General features: G+C 46.6%; 1 protein-coding gene across 5 annotated transcripts in view; it reads right to left on the bottom strand.

The window, feature by feature from the left end:
* The window catches only part of SHANK3 (SH3 and multiple ankyrin repeat domains 3), a 372,580-nt gene that overhangs the window by 296,862 nt on the left and 54,928 nt on the right, over positions 1-20,790 (bottom strand). For all 5 annotated transcript variants that reach the window (XM_072856101.1, XM_072856081.1, XM_072856107.1 and 2 more), the window contains exons 5-7: positions 19,057-19,165; positions 1,231-1,382; positions 751-918 (exon numbers count right to left, since the gene is read on the bottom strand). In XM_072856101.1, coding sequence (XP_072712202.1) covers positions 751-918; positions 1,231-1,382; positions 19,057-19,165 — 429 coding nt within the window. The remainder of the gene's footprint in view (positions 1-750; positions 919-1,230; positions 1,383-19,056; positions 19,166-20,790) is intronic.

Here is a 20,790-nt window from a genome sequence, read left to right as displayed (position 1 = left end):
CAGCCCCACATCTCTAGTTAACTGCTGTGGTATTTTCCCCTACGTTTCGTCCATCCTGGGACCAGCAGTCCTCAAAGATGTGCCAAGGCAATGTAGGATGGAGGCAGGAAGGAGGACAGTCATATCCAGTAAATCGAGATCACAAACTCACATCTCTTGTATTTTCATTCTCATCCTTAGCTGTGCCAGTACTCGTCCACCTTGCAGAGGGCTGAGAGCTGGGTGCTTCAGGAGGCCACGGGCCTAAAGACAACCTGCCCTCCCAATGGTCCAAGACAAGGGGACTCTAGGCAGAGCCAGCACATCCTCCCTTCTCCAAAAGGGTCTTGGTCTTGAAACACAAAGCTGGCTCAGGTCCCCTAACCCTTAGCCCATGTCTTCCCTATGCCAAATCCAGTTGTCAACGTGTAAAACAAGGACAGATACAATTGTGGTTTGGAACCAGGATGCCTCAGGCATTGGACTGAGATCCCAAAGCATTATCCTATGAGCCACTCATAATCTGGGGAGGATCCCAGACATTGCTGACTGAGGCCAGAAGAAAACAGCCTGAGCATTGGCCCGGGATGGGAGCCAGAGCTGGCACACCATATCCAAGTCCTCCACACAGGAGCCTGGCTCCCTGTGCCAGCCACCCCTGCCAAGCAGTGCCTCCACTGCCTGCGGCACACAAGGGGATGGGACAACCTCCTCCATTGGCAGCAGGACAGCGGTCACCCCAGCTGGATCCCTTCCCACCATCCGTCCCACCTGGTGGATCTCCTGCCAGCCGTTCTCGTCCACGCAGCCGAGCCGGGCGTAGTCGTGCAGCAGGAGCTCGCAGCAGTAGGGATCCCCCCCCACCATGGCACTGTGGTACAGGGGTGTCAGCCCTCGGCTGTCCTTGTAGTCTGGGGAGGCACCCAGGTCCAGCAGTGTCTGCAAGAGAAGCACCTGCCTCGCTCTGCAGCTTCAGGCAGACAAGTGGTTGGAAAACCTGCCCCGCAGAGGGTTCGGGGATGCTCCGGCCACAGCAGAAGGCAGTGCTCACCCCATCTTTCCCCCAAGGCTCACGTTATCAGTGCCACACTTTTGTAATGGGCTGTGCTCCCCGACAGCAACGTGCGAGATGCTTTGGCCCAGGGAGGGCACAACCCTGCCAACAGCCCGGACGGGGTGGGAGGAGGAGCCGGTGCTGGGGCACAGGGCAGAGGGGAGGGAGAGCCCCCGCAGTAGCTCCCCCCGACTCACCAGCAGTGCCGCGTGGTTGCGGCACCGGACGGCCTTGTGAAGAGCTGTCATTCCCTCCCGCGTCCGGAAATCCAGGTGTGCTCCCCCATTGCGCAGAGCCTTGATCATCTCAGTGCTGAGCTCCAGCTGAGCGGCCGCGGTCAGGGGACACTCTGCAGAGCCCCAGGAGAGAGACAGGTGAGAACCGTGGGGGCACCCACCCCCTCGGTGGGCGCCGTGGCACCACTGGCCTCTCGCTCAGGCACGTCTCCTGCCTGGGCTCCAGCAACGCAGGATGCTCCCCACTCCCCTCAAGGTTGCTGCGCCAAACCCTGTGTCTGCTCCCAGCCCAGCTCAGACACCAGCAGTTTTCCCAAACACCGTGCATGCACGGTCTGAGCGGGCTAGAGGCTGTTCATCAGTTTCTTTTGGGTGCGGATGAGAGCCCCGCAGAGGAGAAGGGGGAGAGGAGAGCGCTGGCAGTTTAGTGAACGGCAGAAATGCTGTTGCTGGCTCTTATGCTGCAGGAAAGAACACATCTGGACACACCATTTATACAAAGGGGAGAAGAAGGGGGTGAAAATTGGTATCCTCATTCAGTTTTTCCCTGCAGCAAGGCATGGAGAAGGGGCTGCTGTTTCAGGAGGAGAGGCACAGCTATGCACCCCAGCACCACCACCAGCATCCACAGAGCTGTTCTGAGCTCCTCCACACTCGGCTGTCGCACAGCCGGTCCTCACCACTTCACGTCACCAGCAGCAAGCTCCAAACGTGAAACGCTCACCCCAAACGGGAGGAAGGCCCCTGCACCTGTGCGACCCCCCGCCCTCGCCTCTGAGGAGCCTGGCTTGTTGCACAGCAGAGCCTGCACAAACTCCCCAGCTGCTTCAGTCCTAGCTCCAACCAGGATCAGTCCAGACTCCAAGGACTGCCCAGCGTGTAGGACTTGCTCCACTTAGGGATATCATTTGAGCAGGCAACAGAAAAACTATGGAAATCCCCTTCAACAGTCCTCCCTCACCAAGTGCACCCCCACGGCCCCCAGCCACCCTCTGCTTTTGTTCTGCGGGTGGGAGCAGGAGCCCCGATGCGCATCTGGTGCTCTCTATCGGTGCGTGCAGCTCCGAAATGCAGAAAGGCGCCTCTGTGCGGGATGGGCAAAGCCTCTTCCGACAGGAGCTGCTACACCCTTCCCTCAAGGACCAGATTTCAGCATCCAACTGTTGGCCGAACGCTACCTTGACAGGTTTGCAAACTAGAAGTACGACTGGCCTACCTGCACCTGCAGGTCCCCACCGTGGTCCTCGCATGGACAAGTGTGGAGGACCTCTCCTTGGGTGGGGGCCACGGTGCTGACACAGGATGGGGGTTTCTGTCCTGCCCTGATGGTGTTAGGGAGATCTGAGCTGCAAAAGGACTGTGCTTGCCTATCCACGGGCTGATTTGATAGCACAAAGAAGGAAGAAAAATGTCCTTTGATATAAAATTAGTAAAGTCTCCTTAAGAGACAGAATGTTTTTCTGAACATTTTGATTATAAGTAAATCATTTTTTTTTCTTCAGAGTGCAATATTACAAAAATTTAAAAAAAGTACACCTTCTTTCTCAAACAAATCCCGAGGTCTTTCCATCCAAATCCCCCATACCACAAATGGAGCAATGTGGACACTAGCTAGAATAAGATGCCATCAGCTAGAAATACAGCTGTGTATTTTTTAGAAAGGTACCTAATTTGCACACAAATTAAAATATCTCAATTTAGTAGAAATAACTATTTAAATGACAATAATAAAATGGTTTGAGATACAAATAAAAAAGAATATGAATATTAATTTTAGAGCATCGCTATTAGCCAAATTTTTAAACAAGATAGGTAGAGGTCAGACAAGGTTCTGTGGCTTTGCTAAAACTCTCTGGGGTTTGTGCTACAAGACACCAATATAAAAAATGAAGATTACTGAAGACTGTTGTCAAGAGGATTAAAGATGGGTTCACCAGTTAGAGGAATCACCAGTAAATGAGAATGTTACAGCTAGGTCTTCTAAGGACCTGTCCTCAGCTCAAAACTGTCAATCATTTTTAACAACAACCTGGAAGAAAATAGGAAGTAATCTCTAAGAAATTTCACACACACACATACATGCTATGTTGTTATATATGGCAAAGTAAATGGTACAATGAATGAAATGGCTTCATGCATTCATTGCCCAATGTCAAACTTCAGCAGAGGACGGGTGCAATGCTTTATAGCTAGAAAATAAGGGATGCGTTTTAAGCATGAAGGTAATTACCATTGTAACAACGTACGTATTACATGGGAATGTAATGGTGTCCCCATGACTAGCAATGTCACCTGAGAAAAAGCAGTGGAAATATTTCCTTAGCTCAGCAATAGCAGTGAAGATAAGGGTTTAGTGGAGGGTTGTTGGTAACAGTCTACAACCCTTCTCACACTGGGTGCAGCCACCAGGAGAGAGCAGTGCCAGACCTGGCACAGGAAACAGTGGACAACGCCACCACTTGTCATGACTAACAGACAGACGCGCTGCTGACGAGGTGCTGGTGGAGGTTCTTGGAAGACCTCGGTGGAATCTGCAGAGACATTGCTGTGGTTTCTGTGGTTCAGAAGAGCTGGGCGGCTGCGGTGGAAGCACAGTCCACTTCCACTGAAGCAGGATGGGGATGGGAAGTCCTGATTCACACCCGCTCCACACACCAAGGGAGATGAAGAGCAGGTGACCATGGGTGAGCTCCAGGGGGAGGAGAGCCTCTCCTCCTCCCCACCAACACCAAAACCACCTGCTGTGCAGCTCCCCCACTCTCATACCCCAGCTCCTTAGCTAGGGCCACCTCCAGCCGAAGGCAAAGGGAAGCTAGAGAGGAAAGTCTAGTGAAGTTTTAAGGGCCATCACTTATCTTCTGTGCCAAATGCCATTGCTTTAATTTCTGTTGTTACCACTGACTTTCAGATACTGCTTTTTCACCATAATTTCTATAAAATCTCTTATGGTTATTTTTAATTGTTTTGAGAGCACATATTTGGCCCTTACAGTCTGATAAGAACTCAGACTGCTACAAACTTCAGGTTGTGCATATGAACTGAAGTATCCTCATCAGATCCTGCTCCAGACATCTACTTCCATTTCCACATACAGTTAAATCACCAGTCTTTTTTCAATATCTCAGCTTAAATGAGACAAATTTTTCAGAGAGGCAAAAGACACAGAAAACAAGGCTTCAAATCTTCCTTTACTCTCAGTTATTAATATGCCAAATTCAATTGAGAAATCTATCACATTATCTTGAATCCCAAAGACTGAGAAAGGTCCAAATAGGGCATTTCAAGATGCACTGAATGAACTGCAGCTAGCAATTTGTTCACTAAAATTAATCTAACCACTATCTAATCTAGCGTTTTAGTGATTACACTCTGCTAATTCTTGGAAACGTGCGTATCTGAATATATGCTTAAAGTAATTAACTAATAAGTGCACAAGATCCGTTGCAGCAAACGAGAACCAGCAAGACAACGCATTGCACGTTGCACAGTCTAAGAAACTAATGGACGTAAGGAGGAGCTGCAGTTGGACTCTGCCTGTGGGCTGTCAGGCAGCTGAGCTCCACAGCGTGGGTTTGAGACCAGTGCTCCCTCTGACACTCACTGAACTGCTCTAATGGGAAAGGCCTGCATGGCAAAGCCAGCACCCAGCTGCACATGGCGGCTGCGCCAGTGCACCTAATCCCTGATGGGGGTGAAATTAAATTCTGCAGCCAAATCTGCAAATCAGGGTCAGCAGATGAGAGCTGTTCTTGGGAGCACTGCCTGTGCTTGGAGGAACAGGAGCCTGGGGAAGGAGCAGGTGACATGGTCCGGGTCTAAAAAGCTGCTGGTGGGACTGTTCCGCTAATCAATGGGTTGTAGGGAAGCAGAGGTGGGGACTGGAACAGCTTCTCGGAGGATTTCCTTGTGCAAAGGGCACCCTTGCGATCCAGCAGCCTGACTGGCAAGAGCAGCACAGGACTGGGGCACCACTGGGGCAGGACACTGCCGAGACAGCACTTGGCTCTGGCAGCTGGAGCATGAAGCAGGTCTGGGTCCAGGAAAGTTTGCAGGAGTTTGCTTCTGCTCCACTTAAAGAAGTGTTTTTTCTGGTTTTGTCTTGCACCTATGTTTTCTCTTCATTCTGCTAAAAGAAGCTTAGACTGAAAAGCATTGCTAATGTTTTAATCGCAAAACAAGATATTCTGGCAATCCTCAGGCTGGTCACTTCTATGAAAGCAATGAATCCAAACAAGGATGCATTGTGGAATAAAACGTCTGAGCTCCCATACCCAGAACCAGACCGAGATCCCCTGTTCCTTCCAACCACAGCCATCTCTGCTCTGGGTCAGGTCCCACACACCCCCCAGAAGCCAGCAGCAAAGAGACAACTTGAGAGGACAGCCACCGTGTCACACGACATGGATGCTCCTCTACAGCCTCACAGAAGAAACAAACTGCGGAGGCTCCTCACATTCGGGGAATGTAATGAGAACTGGAATTCACATGGCGAGGGAAAGTGAGAAACCCCAGAGAGTGCTCCAACACGAGCAGGAACAACCCCTCCACTCTGATACCAGAACTAAAAAAAAAAAAAAAAAAAAAAAAAAAATCTCTGTTACTCCAGGACTTAATTTATTATTTAGGAAAAGAGAGGATCTCAGTTCAAGTTGAGATGACAACAGGCTTGATATGAAAGTTTTAATGCAAGCTACTGGAGAGGAGAGTTACTGGCTATACAGTGTTCCTATACAGACCTATAGCACACAATAATAGAAAATATCTCCCTATGACAAATACCACCTATAAGTAGAATCTCATGGTAGTGTTTTTCAGCTGTAGGTGAAAACATTACAAGATGACATTTAATCTCCAGTTTCAGCTGAATACAAACATATCATTTTTCATTAATCTCCAGTTGCATGTTCAATTCAAAGAGATGCCACCAGTTTGCTCAAAAAAAATGGTTTAAAGCAACTAGATTAACAGATTTTAAACTGAGAAGGACAATAACTTTACAAACCACAAGCCACTGGAGTCTCATCCAGTGTTTCCCCCATCTAACCACAACTGCTGGCTGAACCAAAGAGTAACTCTTAGCTACTAAAACTGAAAGCAACAGAAAATATACCATGTATGAAGGTGAGTTATTTAGATTGTTAAACAAGTAATTGTGCATGTGTACCTTATGCCACAGCTAGCAGACAGTCTGGATACAGTGCAGCCAAAGCAGGAGAGGAGCAAGCCCCCGCGCCTTGGGCAGAGGGTTTTTTCCTAACAGTAAGCAGAAGGTTGAGAAAGCACTGTCATGCACAGCAAGTATTTCTCCCCAGTTACTTATTCCTGCTGCTATTTGTTCTCATATCCTATTGGGGCCACAGTCCGTATTGCTGCACACAGTCAAGAATACTTCTTTGTAAATGCAATTATTTCCTCTCATTCTCCTGCTGTTCCCCAGTTGCCATCCTATGTTAAATATTGAGGATTGCCTTTCTCTTTTCTACATGCTAAACTATCACTCAGGCTTGGGTCTAATTTTAGAATAATGGTAACTTCTCAAGTATTTTTTTTACACCCTTAAAATGTACCTACAGGAAGCAACTGTGAAATTTTTCTTTTAATCTCTTTCAAAGACTGTTAATCTTTCCTAGAATATCTTCCCAGCAATCCCACAGCACTGAAACGTGAAGGATGGCAAATTGGGCTGTGACGGTTTAAGACGTGGCTCTTCTCTGCCCTCTCACCCCAGCAGAGTGAGGGGAACGGGAACATGTGCTGCGCTTCAGCTGCCTCAGTGCAGCTTAAAACCACTCCCAAAAGCAGCTTAAATGAAGATACCAAGCTTCGCACTGAAGAGGCTGGGATGACGCCATATCTTCCTGGTGGTTCTGCTGTGAGGATGGCACCACAAAGCACAGAGTATTTCATGGTGCAGCCAGTGTTATTTCAAATCCATCAACTGGATTTAACCCTGCAGAAGAACATTGCTCCAAGCAGGGTCATCCAGCTTGCCCTGGGGAGCTCCACACATGCACCACCTGCATGCAAGGGAACCGCTCTGTTCAGAAGAATTCAGCACAGGACAAGCATGCAACACCCACACAGATGAAGCGTGAGGGGATACTGGTGCAACCGGGCTGCAAACCTCCCATGTCTCCAGCAAGCCTAGCATTGACGTTAGAAATACAAACGAGCTGTGCTAACAGCAGAAGGGAAATGTTTTCCTCCTAACGGGGACAACTTGGATGACAAGTCCTGGACCGTGGCTGCTGTGTGTCCTGGGAAGAGATAGAACAGCACAGGAGAAACCGAGAGTAAGTGCAGGTATTTTGGTGGCCCAGATGAACTGGGCAAATGTGCTTCATCATTCCCATCTACAACACAGATACATCCTCTTCTGAACTGCTGGAATTTAAACCTCAGGCAGGGTTATATGACTTCTCTCTTTTAAAAGAAATAGTTCAGGAGCAAGGGGAGACCACTGCTTTCTGGAAAACCTAGCAGGCTGCAGATAAGACTATTAATTTCCCTGTGTTGAATAGGATCATGGACAATGACCCACAAATAATTTCTGCAGGGACATTTTTTCCCCAGGTCAAGAGGGGAAGAAGAAAAGGTTACAGAAACTGAGAAGATGATGAATAATTTTTATTAGGGATCTATACTGCAAAGTCTTTGAGACAGTAATACTGCATTCACTGCCTCAAAAATCAGCAGAGCAGTTACAAACTGCCTTCGGACAGGGACGAAGGGAACACTTGTGTTGCACAGGAGTGGATGAAGAAGAAAGCTTTAGCTGCTGAAGGGCTGAATTTCCAAAACCTCAAGGGTTTGGGTTCCCCCCCCTCCACTTTTGTACGAGGAAGGAGAATAAATGGTATTTGTAATTATCGAAGCTGCTGAAGACCTGGCCACACAGAAAGGAGCATTTGGTGTCAGGGCCTATTTACAATATCCCTGGTAGACTCATCCCTAGAGACACAGTGGATAAAAGACCATTGCTAATAGCAATGCTGCTCTGCCTAAAAGGAGAGTAGATTTACTACAGTGATTTTGTAAAGGATGGCTGAGAAATTAAGAATAGCACTTATGCACTACAGCTTTTTCTATCTTTGCTAAATACCAAGCACTGGAAATACCATCATTTATTTATTCCTCCTCTTGAAATCTTAGTTGGACATCTGCCCACAGTCCCATCATTTTACTGATAAACCTGAAAGCTCTGGGTTAAAAATTCAGTATAGAATTTTTAGAAGTATTCCCAACCAAGGAAAGACTATGGTTTTCAAAGTATCAAGGAGAGAGGATGCTTGACTTGGCAGCAAAGTGGCTTTTTCTCTCTCCATGCACAGTATCCCTGCAGGTCCTTAAAGGAGATACAGAGTAGTAGGCAAGAAAACTCTAAGACCTTTTGGAAAGAGAGTGTTTCCTCCCTGTGTTTGTATCCTCTCTAGTTTCAGGTTTTACCAGATTCCCACATCTGAGGGTCCTGGCTGATGGACTCTGGCTGATGGATGATGGACTCCTGGCTGATGGACCTGGCTGATGCCAGGTGGGCATCTCTTGGCAAAGATGGAGAGGAGCACTGTTTCAGAAGGACTTGGGATGAGGATGTTAAAAAAATCCCTGAGAAAATGAAGAAGGCCAAAGCCAAAAAACAAAACCACAAGATCTAAAAGATTTTGGGTTCCTGGAGATGGTGCAATGAGGGATAGCTCCTGAATAGAGAACACTTATGGAAGTTTGTGGCATCGTCGTCTTCAGAAAGTGGAGAGACAGAGGAGGATTTACTACTGGTAACTGTCTCCGCTTTGGTCATTATGCTCAAATATCGCTATGGGCTGAAGGGATGGAGCAAAGGCACTGTTAGTTCAGTATTTAACATTGGCCACATCATCATCTGACCTGGTGTTCAGAGAGGCAGAAAACCTCCTTGCCCCACAGGCTTCGGGGGCAAACAGCCTTCTCGCGCTTTGCCAAGCCTTCCTGGCCCCACAGGGATGTATTACAAGCTCTTCTGCCTCTGCCTGCCAGGTGGCACAGCCTGCACCTCTGTCCCTAAATGTCTCCTGGCATGCTTCTGCTGAATTCACTGGGAAAAAGATGGTTTCCATGACTGCTGGCTGGCCAGGAGGCAGGGATGTCAAGCAGTGATTCTTACCCCTGTTGCATAGTGCCTGTCCAGCCTCCCGCTGGCTCTTGGGGCTGTCCCCTGCACGCAGGGAGTGCTCAGCAGCCTGGTCTGCAACGGCTCCCTGCTTCCCAGAGGAGGAAAAAAACATATTTACAGCATTACTCCTCATCTCAGAGACCAGGCCACAACACAGCTGGCCACCATGCCATGTGGCTTTGCCATGGGAAGCTTGGCCACATCTGCAGATCTCCCTGGCCAGCTGGAGGGAACGTGGGGTCCCAGAGGACAATTCCCAGGCACCTGTAGAGTCACAGATGGGTTTGGATGTAATAATGGTATTGAAGGCTTCTGCGCTTCAACAGGAAGGCTTCCCCACAGCCTGCAAGTAAGCTTTAAGAGCAAACATAATGAAAGAGGCAGCTCCTACAAACCCAGTCAGGTTCTGTCCAGAACTGTAGGCACAGAAGCCAGTTCTTGAACTAGCTCAGCCTTGGCATAATCGAAGTCCAAATCACCAAGGGTCTTCCCCATTCTGGAAGAGAATATTAAGTATTAAATTAATGCTCTTTTCTCTCCACACCCTTTCTCTGCTTCCACAGGGACTGGCAAGGAGATGGTGTCCTGCAACAAAACTTCACTGGCTTCATCCTCAGCAACTCCCTCTGTTCCCAGGTTTCCTGTGCCCGGGAAGTTCCAGTGTCCTTCCCAGTTTGGGCAAGCCAATGGCCTCCTCCTTTGATTAACCTCGGAGACTGCACATGCTCATTTTAGCAGACCTCCTGTGTTGCAGGCTGAGACTTGGTTAAGCCCCTTGAATATAAAAATATAAGACAAAATATTCTTCCATCCATCACCCTTGGCTAGCTAACATAAAGACAGAGCAGGCAGGACACAGAACAATTACATTTTTACTTTACCATTCACCAAAATAAAACGCTATTCTGCACATATGTATATTTATTTTCTCCCAGGACAAGATGGTACAAAAAAGGATCACAACTGACACGCATCGATCATACTGGTTAACATACTGCCATAAAGGACAGTATGAAAACTGGTAGCGGAAAACAAATAATCTGAGATAAATAATTAGCTTTCTCTCTGCCCAATACCTTAAAGTTCAGATAAAAATGCACTGGGCTCTTAAGAACAGCAAAAAAGCATTGATAGGAAACAGGGAGAGGCCTCAGGTTACAGGAGTCAGGCACCACAAAGATGCAGTACTTGTACACCATGTAGTGCTGTTGGGTTTTAACACTGAGCACACCACTGTTGACTTCTTGTAATGATCAGCATTACAAAGCAGGCATCACTGATAATCCTAAGACCTTTACCAGGAGGCAGAGAGGCAAGCGTCCTTTCTAATCTTGCTTTTCCACATGGGTTTGCACACAGAACTCTACCCTAAGGCTCCATCCATATGTGCTGCCATGGTACAGATGTTTACTTTAAAAAAAGAAAAAAAAATTGCTAAACTAAAGAAAAATAGCCCAAATATATTTATTTTGATAAAGAGCTATTTGTTAAGCCTCTTCCAAACCACGTTTAAGATATTCATATTAAAATAACTGTCTTTGCTGCTTTGTTCAGCCTTTAAAATTCATACCATAAATTACATCAGTGCAATTTTACACAGGAACACTCTGAAGGCTTGTTAAAAATCCTCTTCCAACTGCAATTGTGCTGCTTGAAGAGACTGCCTCCCCCAGCCTTCCTCCACTGTTTGTTCACTACCCTACACTTGGAGGGCCTCCATCCCGGCGTGCTAGCTCAGCTCTTCACAGGAGTCTTGCCTAACAGTTTTCAGTAAAAATGAGCCACTTTTTTTCCCAAAACTTGGGTTAATTGAATTACTAGGTACTTGAGATAACTAATTTATCTTCTTGCAGAGGAGCAGAAGGGAGGCAGGTTGAGACCATAAGTCCATGATAAATTCCAAAAACTTTTCTTTGATGGGAATTGCTATGTGCCTTCTCTGCCTGAGCTCCACCTCATCAGAAAGGCAGTACAACCACATGCAATGCCTCCAAATTTGGTGTCTCAGCTATATATCCAAAGAAGCCCTACAGGTGATGAAACAATAAACAGAGCTAGAGATGACCACATTATAGCAGGGCCTGTACACTTTGATGAGTCTATCTGGAAGAGTCCTTGTTTAAGGAGTCTGAGGTCCTGCCACTATCAGAAAGGCCACTTGCATGATTTCCCCCCAAGCACTGCAAAAGTGGCAAGCAACAACAACAGTGACAGCCACCAAGCTGCAGACCCATGAAGAGACCACAGAGAACAGAGCTGCTTGCATTTCACTCAGGGATGGGCAACGCACTGACAGTATAGCAGTATCACAATGCTGCACACATGCAGCACCAAACTGTACCAACGTGACTGACTGCTGATACTGCGACGAGACCACACGGTCCATAATGCTGCTCTCATGCTCTGCCACATAGGGTCCCTGCTTCCCCTTCATCTTTCATCCAGTAATTCAGGAAATTCTAGTTCAGTAAACAAGTCCATTGAAAACAGGACTGACAAAGAGGAGTTTCACAAGGAATATGGTTTCTTCTTTTCGGGCATGGATCTATTCCAGCTGCATGAGCGGAAGAGCTATGCCAAGCTGGATGCACTATGCTTTCCTTTCTACAGAGGGAAAGAACCAGTCCTGCATATGAAGTGTGAACTGGTGACAAATGAAAGATATGGATCAGAAGTGCACATTGCACCATTGTGCAACATCTGAAATACGAACACTTACGGGAGGATAGCTGGACAGCTAGACTCAGCAGCCAACCCTAGAGGCAGCGCAAGGAGAAGGATCTGCAAGGAGGGAACTGGGGAGACAGAGAAAGCAGGAGAGCAGAGCATCAAGATGGGCAACAGAAGTACCAACCATGACCAGCGCCTCTGAGAGGAACCCGGCTGAGAGTAGCAAGCAGTTACTAGAGAAACACCCCTGTCCAAACCAAAGCAAAATGGGTACGTCAAAGAGGGATGGAGAAGGGAGTTTGAGATGGTTTTTCTTTCCTAGTCTAACTCTGTATTCATTACTATTATGGCCGGAAGTGAAATAGTTAAAAAAAAAGGAGACAAATGTATTTTATTTTCTATTATTTCTATTTGCTTTCAGCAAGACCATCAGCTCTTATTTCTCATAGTTTATACAAAGACTCATGAGAGGCTCAGGTCCTGAAAAGCATCACCAAGAAAGACTGTTCTAGGTGAGAGACCAAAACAGCGGACTGTCTTCCTCAATCTGAACCCAGAGGGATGGGGCTCAGCCTGCATGCATAAGTGTGGGTACGTAAGCTCCCACCACAGTTAATGGAGACATAGTGGACAACTCAGTGGAGCGCAGCTGAGCTCACCTGCAGCAGCCCACGGGTGGGACTCAGCTGCCCCAGCGAGGACCCTGTCCAGCACCGCAGGTGCCGATCCCACCCGACCTCCTGGCCATGGCAGGAGGCAGCTCTCCTGCCAGCCCCGCACCAAGCCTGCCAGGTCCACGCTGATGTCTCGGACTCCCCGGCATGAGGTGTCCACTCCAGGAGACTGACTCCAGCCTCAGGGCCAGCTGCTGAAACGTGTCTGGGTGCCCTTCACCACAATCTGGAAATCTTGCCAAGGGAATGGGAATCATGCAGCAGCACTTGCATTTACGTGTCTGAACACGGAAGCTGAGGACAGCCCACAATTTTCCTTTAGTGCTGGATGAGCCTGTGAAATTAAAGAGCAGAAATTTGCTAGCAAAGGGGCACGAGGACATGGAAGGAAAGTGGAAGGACAGAAAGGTCCATATGCTCATCCCAGACACCCCTTCAGTCCTACAAGCAAGACAAGGCATCAGGCAAAAAACACTGGAAGTAAGTGACTCATCAGCCACATGATGGGAGCAAAACCGAGATGTTCTGGTCCATTCTGGGGGACTCTCAGTGAACAACCCGACCGGCACTTCACCAACCAGCACTTCACCGAGAGGTGAGATGATGATCTTGGCTGAGAAATAGGTAGAGCAATTAGGAAGACGTTAAACTAAGAACACAAGCAAAATTACTCCAAAGAGAGAAACACAGCACAAATGCACCGTGTCAGAAGTAATTAAACCCATTTGACAAAGAACGTTGAGGAAGATTTTTTTCTTCCTCTTTGCTCACTGCAAAATGCTAGGAGGCTGGATAACAAGAAAAAGGATGTGGACTGCTTTTACTGGTAATAAGAATTGTGATATAATTGTCAGTACTAAAATCTACAGACAATTACACCATTTTAGAATATTAAGGATGCCTAATTGTTACGAGAATGAGAAAGTACTGAGTGGGCAAGGAGGACCAGAGGAAGAGTTTACACTAAAATTCCATCATCTATCGTATGGCCACTGATTATTCAGAACAGGACTTTGAATGTATGTGGATTAGCGTCTGAAGTAATAAGTATAAAAGTCCTTCAACAGATTTTTGTTACAGACCACTAAAAAAAAAAAAAGGCATTAACTTCTAAGTGTTTATCTCCAAGTTGTATAAATTAACATTTGCACTATCAGGGAAACTTCAACTTGAAGGAAAATGCTGGGTGTCCCATCCAACAAGCAAATTATAATTTCATTTTCTAAAAAGGAGAAAACTGATCACTTTTCTATAGATACCATTTCACTCCAACATAAGGGAATGCTACTTTGGATCTCAATGTAATGAATAAAAATCTGCTAAATATTTGACTGCTGTCTAGTCAGCTAGGGTTGACATGGAAAGAAGAAAGTCCCGACTAGCCAGGTGAATATTTGATGCTTCCCAAGGGAATCAACCAAGAGAAATTAGATTAGGTAATCAATCATAGGAAGTGTGGGAGGTTTAAAATTAAAAAGAGAAAGTAAAAGGTGACTGGGAAGTCTTGAAGAACAATTTCTGTGTGACCCAGAACTACAACTCCATAAATGAAAGAGAAGAACCACTTCCACCCGCCCCTCCCAGGTCAGCAACAAAGTGACGGCAGCAGTTACAAACAGAGACAACTCTAACAACAGGACATGATGAAATAGGTAGTGGTCAATATGAACTGAAAATTAGAAACTGAAGAATAACAAGAACAAATCACATAGGAGTAAAGAAATCCACATTTGGCCTGGCAAAGGACTATCAGAGAGCGGTTTTGCTGCTGTTGTTTAAATTTGATAATACGGAAATGACTTCCCAACCCCTGTGCAAGCCAGTCAGTCACTAGGCAGAGAGTGTATAATTGCTAATAAATGCAGATAGCAAAATGACCAATCATTTCTTTTTTATTTTGCTGCTATGGAAATACATTATTTTCCTTTCCATTACCAAATAAGGATTTTTGGCATGAGCTACCTGATGTTGAATAAATTGTTTACATCTAGCGAATGTTGTATATCATCCTCCTTATCTTCTCCCTGAAGATCTTCCTGGTCCAAAAAAAATTAAATTTTAATACATCTTGAAATATTGGGATATTCAAAAAGACCAGAAGAAAAGCAGCAATGTTCAAAAAGGGGCAAGTAAAATGATCCATGAAACTACAAGTCAGAGAAATAACGCTGATCCTCGGAAAATGCCAGGAAAATTGATTTGGAATTTAATTGACACAGCATTAAAGAATACCTGTGTTGTTAACATTGCCCAATCAAGCTTTACAGTAAATAGGTCTCCCTACTCAAACGTAATTCCTTTCCTTGGTAAATTAAAAGTTTGATTGATGCAGATAGCTGTATTGATGTAAGACTCACGCTTGGCTGAGTCCTACATGACATTAAAAATGAGTGGTATAAAATGTCAGCCGGGCATGTTCCAAATGAACAAAAATCCAGCTGAAGAGCAGCAGTCAGAGCAGTCACTGGGGAACGTGGCCGACCATGTGGGTGCTGAAGAGGGTCTTCAGGGTGTTGGACTTGACTCTATTCTAGATCCTCATCAATTATCCTGAAGTAAATGAGAATCTCTGATCAGATTTGTAGATGCCACAAGGCTTGGAAGAGTGCTAGGAGCAATCAGGGCTGGGCAATCCCAGAACCAGGAACAACAGACATGGAAACCCTGCAGGACGCATTTGAGACGCTGCACATCAGGGAGGAGACGTGCTGCCCCGGGCGGCGGCAGCAGCAGCTGCACCCTGTGGTCACGGCTCTGCGAAATGCTCCTGTCCAGGGGGCCAAGCCGGACCTCCCCAGCCGTGCTGCTGTGGTCGGTGGCCCGGGAGAAAGCAGCACACTCCTGCCATGCTCTTTCCATCATCCAGCCCAGGCTGCGTGGGAAATCAACAGGAAGGAAGACCACCTCCCCACAACAAAGCTCCCAAGCAAGGAACTCCTTAGTGGTTCCACTTCATTCAGCTGACATGGGCCAAGTAACCCCAGGTTAAGGTGGGGGCAGGACACAACGCAGGAGGAGGAACAGGAAAGGAAGCCTCCCCGGCCCTCCATCTAGCAGGACGTAACGTGGGGTCCAATCCCAGAGACATGCAGTCATCCCCATCCTCCCAAACGCAGACCCAGGAGGCCGGAGAGCAGGGACCTGCAGGAAGAGCTGCGCCTGCCCGTGACAAGTGGCACAGGCAGGCAGCACGCTGTCTGGTACCTGCGTTCTTAAAAACCTCTTAAAAATCGAGTAGTGACATATAAGCCACAAAAATGACAGGAAAACTGGAGCAAATACCTTCAAATGAAAGACTGGAGGAGTTTGGCCTCTCTTTAATTAAGGAAAGGAAGATTTAATGTTGACTTGATTACCATGTATAAATACCTTCATGTGAAGGCATACCAGGTACTAAAGTGCTCTTTAATCTAGAAGATAAAGTATAACGACAGCTGGAAGCTGAAGCATACAAATTTAAATGAGACACGAATTTTAAACCATGAGGGCAATTAACCAAATAACAAAGGAAAGGTACGGATCCTCTGTTCCCTGAATCAAGATTGATGACTTTCTGGAAAACATGTTTAAGCTTTGCTTAGTGAAAACACACACACGCACACGTGTGGAGGGTGAAGAGTATCCTGTGAGATACGGGTCAGGTCGGATGGTACAATAGCTCCATCTGGTCTTAAATTCCAGGAACCCATGAATAGTGAACAGCAGTTTTATGTCATTCTTTCATGTTCACGAAACAGATTGTAACGCAAACAGTAATGAAGTGTTTTTGCACAAGAATTAGGACTCCAGAAGTGAGGTGTCCAAGACTCTCTCTGCTCTAACAGTCTATTTTTGCATCTCATAGCATCCACTATGGCTTTGCCCTCAGTTCTGAACTGGATCCAAATGACTATTTGGGTCAGGTGTTTTTCGTTCTTCCCCCTCTATATTTAACAGAGTCTTTTCAGTACTCAAGAGCCTGCTCCTATAAGCCTCTACCCTTCTGTGAAATAACATCTGGGTTCAAACCGTATCTGATCCAAAACTCTCACAGCATCTTTTCAAGCAGCACACTGCACTGTGCAATATAACATGCTCTGGAAAGCTGAATCAGCTTTAGAAGAGTGGAGGACTTTCTTTATAAGGAAAGATCCCTCAAAAAGCTTGTAAGGTCTTGGGCAAAAATGAAAACCACATAGAGCTGAGCTGTTTGGACGTAGAATCATAGAATCATAGAATCATTTAGGTTGAAAAAGACCGTTAAGATCATTGAGTCCAACCGTTAACCCAGCACTGCCAAGTCCACCACTACACCATGTCCCTAAGCACCCCTTCTACACGTCTTTTAAATACCTCCAGGGATGGTGACTCCACCACTTCCCTGGGCAGCCTGTTCCAACGCTGGACAACTCTTTCAGTGAAGACATTTTTCCTAATATCCAGTCTAAACCTCCCCTGGCACAACTTGAGGCCATTTCCTCTCATCCTGTCACTTGTTACCTGGGAGAAGAGACCAACCCCCACCTCTCTACAACCTCCTTTCAGGCAGTTGTAGAGAGCGATGTGGTCTCCCCTCAGCCTCCTTTTCTCCAGGCTGAACAACCCCAGGTCCCTCAGCCACTCCCCATCAGCCTTGTGCTCCAGACCCTTCACCAGCTCCGTTGCCCTTCTCTGGACACGCTCCAGCCCCTCAATGTCTCTCTTGGAGTGAGGGGCCCAACACTGAACACAGCATTCGAGGTGCGGCCTCACCAGTGCCGAGTACAGGGGCACAATCACCTCCCTAGTCCTGCTGGCCTGGGCTATTTCTGATACAAGCCAAGATGCTATTGGCCTTCTTGGCCACCTGGGCACACTGCTGGCTCATATTCAGCCGGCTGTCAACCAGCACCCCCAGGTCCTTTTCCGCTGGGCAGCTTTCCAGCCACTCTTCCCCAAGCCTGTAGCGTTGCATGGGGTTGTTGTGACCCAAGTGCAGGACCCAGCACTGAACCTTCTTGAATCTCATACAATTGGCCTCAGCCCATGGATCCAGCCTGTCCAGATCCCTCTGTAGAGCCTTCCTCCCCTCAAGCAGATCAACAGTCCTGTCATGCTCCAGGGCAGACTGTGATTGCACTCGCATGCTATCAGCTATTTTTCATATGAGCAGTTGTTCAACAGGACACTCTGGCAGGTCCAGACAGAGTGGCTACACCAGCAAATTAAACAGTATGAACATTTCTGGGCACTGTTCAAATGGGTCTTGCCAGAGTTTGGCTGCACCAACTTTCACCTTCCCAGTTCAGGAGCTAGCAGAGGCCATTCCCAAAGGGCAGTTCGGATGCAGCTGCGTTATCTGCGAGGATAAGAGAGGTTAATAGTGTGAATGACACCACACTCTGCCACCTGATCTCGGTGCTGAAAAATGGCATGGACACACTAAATTTCTGAGTACAGAGGTAGCCAGTGTTTCAGAAACAACCTGAAAAACCATCCAACTGAACCAGAAACAAAGAAAATTAATCATCAGATTGTAGTCTGCTCATGGGTTGGAAATGTGCCCATGATTCACACACAGAAGTCCAACTCTATAATAAATACTAATAAGCTGCATTACTTTAAAACAGTAGCGACAAAAGCAGTAACTCCTCTCTCAGAACAAGACTATGAGACTTCACAGCAGGGGAAATGGGGAGAGGTCCTGCCTCACTGCCCCATCAGTAAGGAAAATGTGCTGGAGTCTTATTCTCACTTCTTACAGCCAGGAGCCTGCAGACAACCCAACAGCCAGTGCTCCAGTGACCAGACTTCTCTGGGGTGAATTTTGCTCACATAGATAGGAAAAAAAAAAAGAAGAAAAAAAAAATCAAGGAAGCCAGAGGCCAAGATTTTATTTTCTTGACCCCCAAAAGACTTCTTAAACCTTCTGACTGCTTCATGAAGCGATCCTCGGTCAGCAATTTGCATTCGCCCAACATGCCAGTCCCAGAGACAGCCTCATCCTCCCCAGAATCCCACTGAAAGATGCACGGCCCCACAGCTCTTTCATTTTATGCTGCATTCCCAGACTCTGTATCTTTCCCACACACACACCACCTTCTCCCAAGAGCCTTCTGTAACTTCATGCTCCTAAGACCCAAGCATCATAAGAAGACACACTACTGAGAAATTCAACCTACATCCCTCTGTTCCAAACCTTACATTTCAGACAATATATCATTTGCTATACCCCCTCAAAAACAACCACTCCCCCAAATTCCTACTGTGTCTCCCAGACACTTTCTCCCCAACCCTGCTCTGTCATTCTCCCCTCTCTGGAGAAGCCAGTCTCACCTCCAGTATCCGGATCATGAAAGTTGGGGTCCAGTCCCTTCTCCAGCAGTCTGCAGACTTTCTCCGCATTTAGCATCTGCACGTACTCCATGAATTTCTTCAGATTTGCCTGCAGCCATGACACCCCAGGAAAACACACAATACACAATGTTAACACCCCAATATGAAGAAAGAAGCCACCAGAGGAATATCCCCATTCAGGAGACCCAAGGCAACCATCAAGAATAATGGGGCAGCACCCACCAGAAGCCAGGGCACATGAGGGTATGCCACAAATCTACACGGAACATGGTCCTTCTGTCCCTCTCCTCAAAACTGGGATTGCTGGATCACCCCATGGAAACCGTCAGGGGCTGCCAGCCACCACCCACTGCCCCCACCACAAGTCCCATGCTAAGGCACTTCCTGTTCGTACACACCATGAGGACAGGCACACGTTGCACGTGCTTGTGACACAGGCACATCAACAGACATGTAACTTCATGCATTCGTCAACGATGCAGTACAGCGCTGGCTGTGGAAAGTGCTATGCCAGCTGAGCAGCATCCCAGCAATGGCAAACTGTACTGCCCAGGGTTTCATCCGTGTCTCACTGCAACGTCGTGTACATTGTGTTGTGTCACAAACTCATTTTAAGGGCGTATCACCCATCTGCCTGCTGAACTTAAAACACTTCGGAGGAAAGATCAAGCTACTCAAACACTGACCATTATTGTATGGTGCAATGGGTACAGCTGCCACGCTGTCTGCTGTGAAATTGCGCTTTATTCTTGGTGTAATTTTCTGTCTTTGGCCAAGGACTTGTTCTCCTGAGGGGACTGAGTGCCCAGAAAACTCTCCTTTAAGTCCGGACGCGTGATTGTTTGTGGGTTGTTGTTCTTTTTTCCCTTTTTTCTCTTTTGGATAGCTATACTTGATGAATACATTCTTTTATTAAATTTCTAGACTCTAGAAATTGTAACTCTGCCAGGCAGGCAACGTTACTACAGTGTGACGGACTACAGCGTGAAAACACCCATCTCACACACATTTCAGTCCAGATTTTCAGACCTTTGATTGCAGGTTGGCTGGGTTTTTTTGAGTTTATTTTAATCAAACCTTGCAGTAGCCAGCTTTAGGAAAAGCACTCTAGAAAGTGTCTGACACAGCAGAATTACTGTGCAATTAACTGAGGGAAGTCTTTGGGAAAAGCTCTAACCAACCGGTCAAGCTGCAGCCAACAGTCAGGGAACTGCTCTTGCTCCTGTGAACAACTGCACAGCTGGCTGAACGCATCTGAGCAAAGTAGATTTTTCACCCAGTGAAAAACTCAAGGTTCAACCTTTTTCCCCTAATTTGATATAGAAAAATTGTATCTGTTATGAAGTAATATGAATTCCAAAGTGCTTCACTTCAAATTTCATTTTGAAGATTTCCAGTTGGAAAATAGAACAAAAAAGAATTCTGCAAATACCAAACAGGATGCAGAAACATGTACAATTCTTTTCAAAGGCTTCCTAAACAAAATTTCACCACATTATTTTGCATAATATTTTTATTTTGTCAAAATTTAATTTTCGGGGGGGGGGATGTAATACTTTTAGAACCAATTTTACAGAGGAGCCTGCAAATCCCAAAACTTGGGACCCACAAGTTCATCTCTGACATGCTGAGGAGACCGTGGTAAGAAGTCAGACAGAAAATATCACCAAGATGAAACTTTCCAAGGATGAGACAAATTAATGCTGGGCTGTG

Source organism: Ciconia boyciana, chromosome 1 (assembly GCF_034638445.1).
Source record: "Ciconia boyciana chromosome 1, ASM3463844v1, whole genome shotgun sequence".
NCBI classification, from domain to species: domain Eukaryota; kingdom Metazoa; phylum Chordata; class Aves; order Ciconiiformes; family Ciconiidae; genus Ciconia; species Ciconia boyciana.
This window is presented reverse-complemented; position numbering and strand designations above follow the sequence as displayed.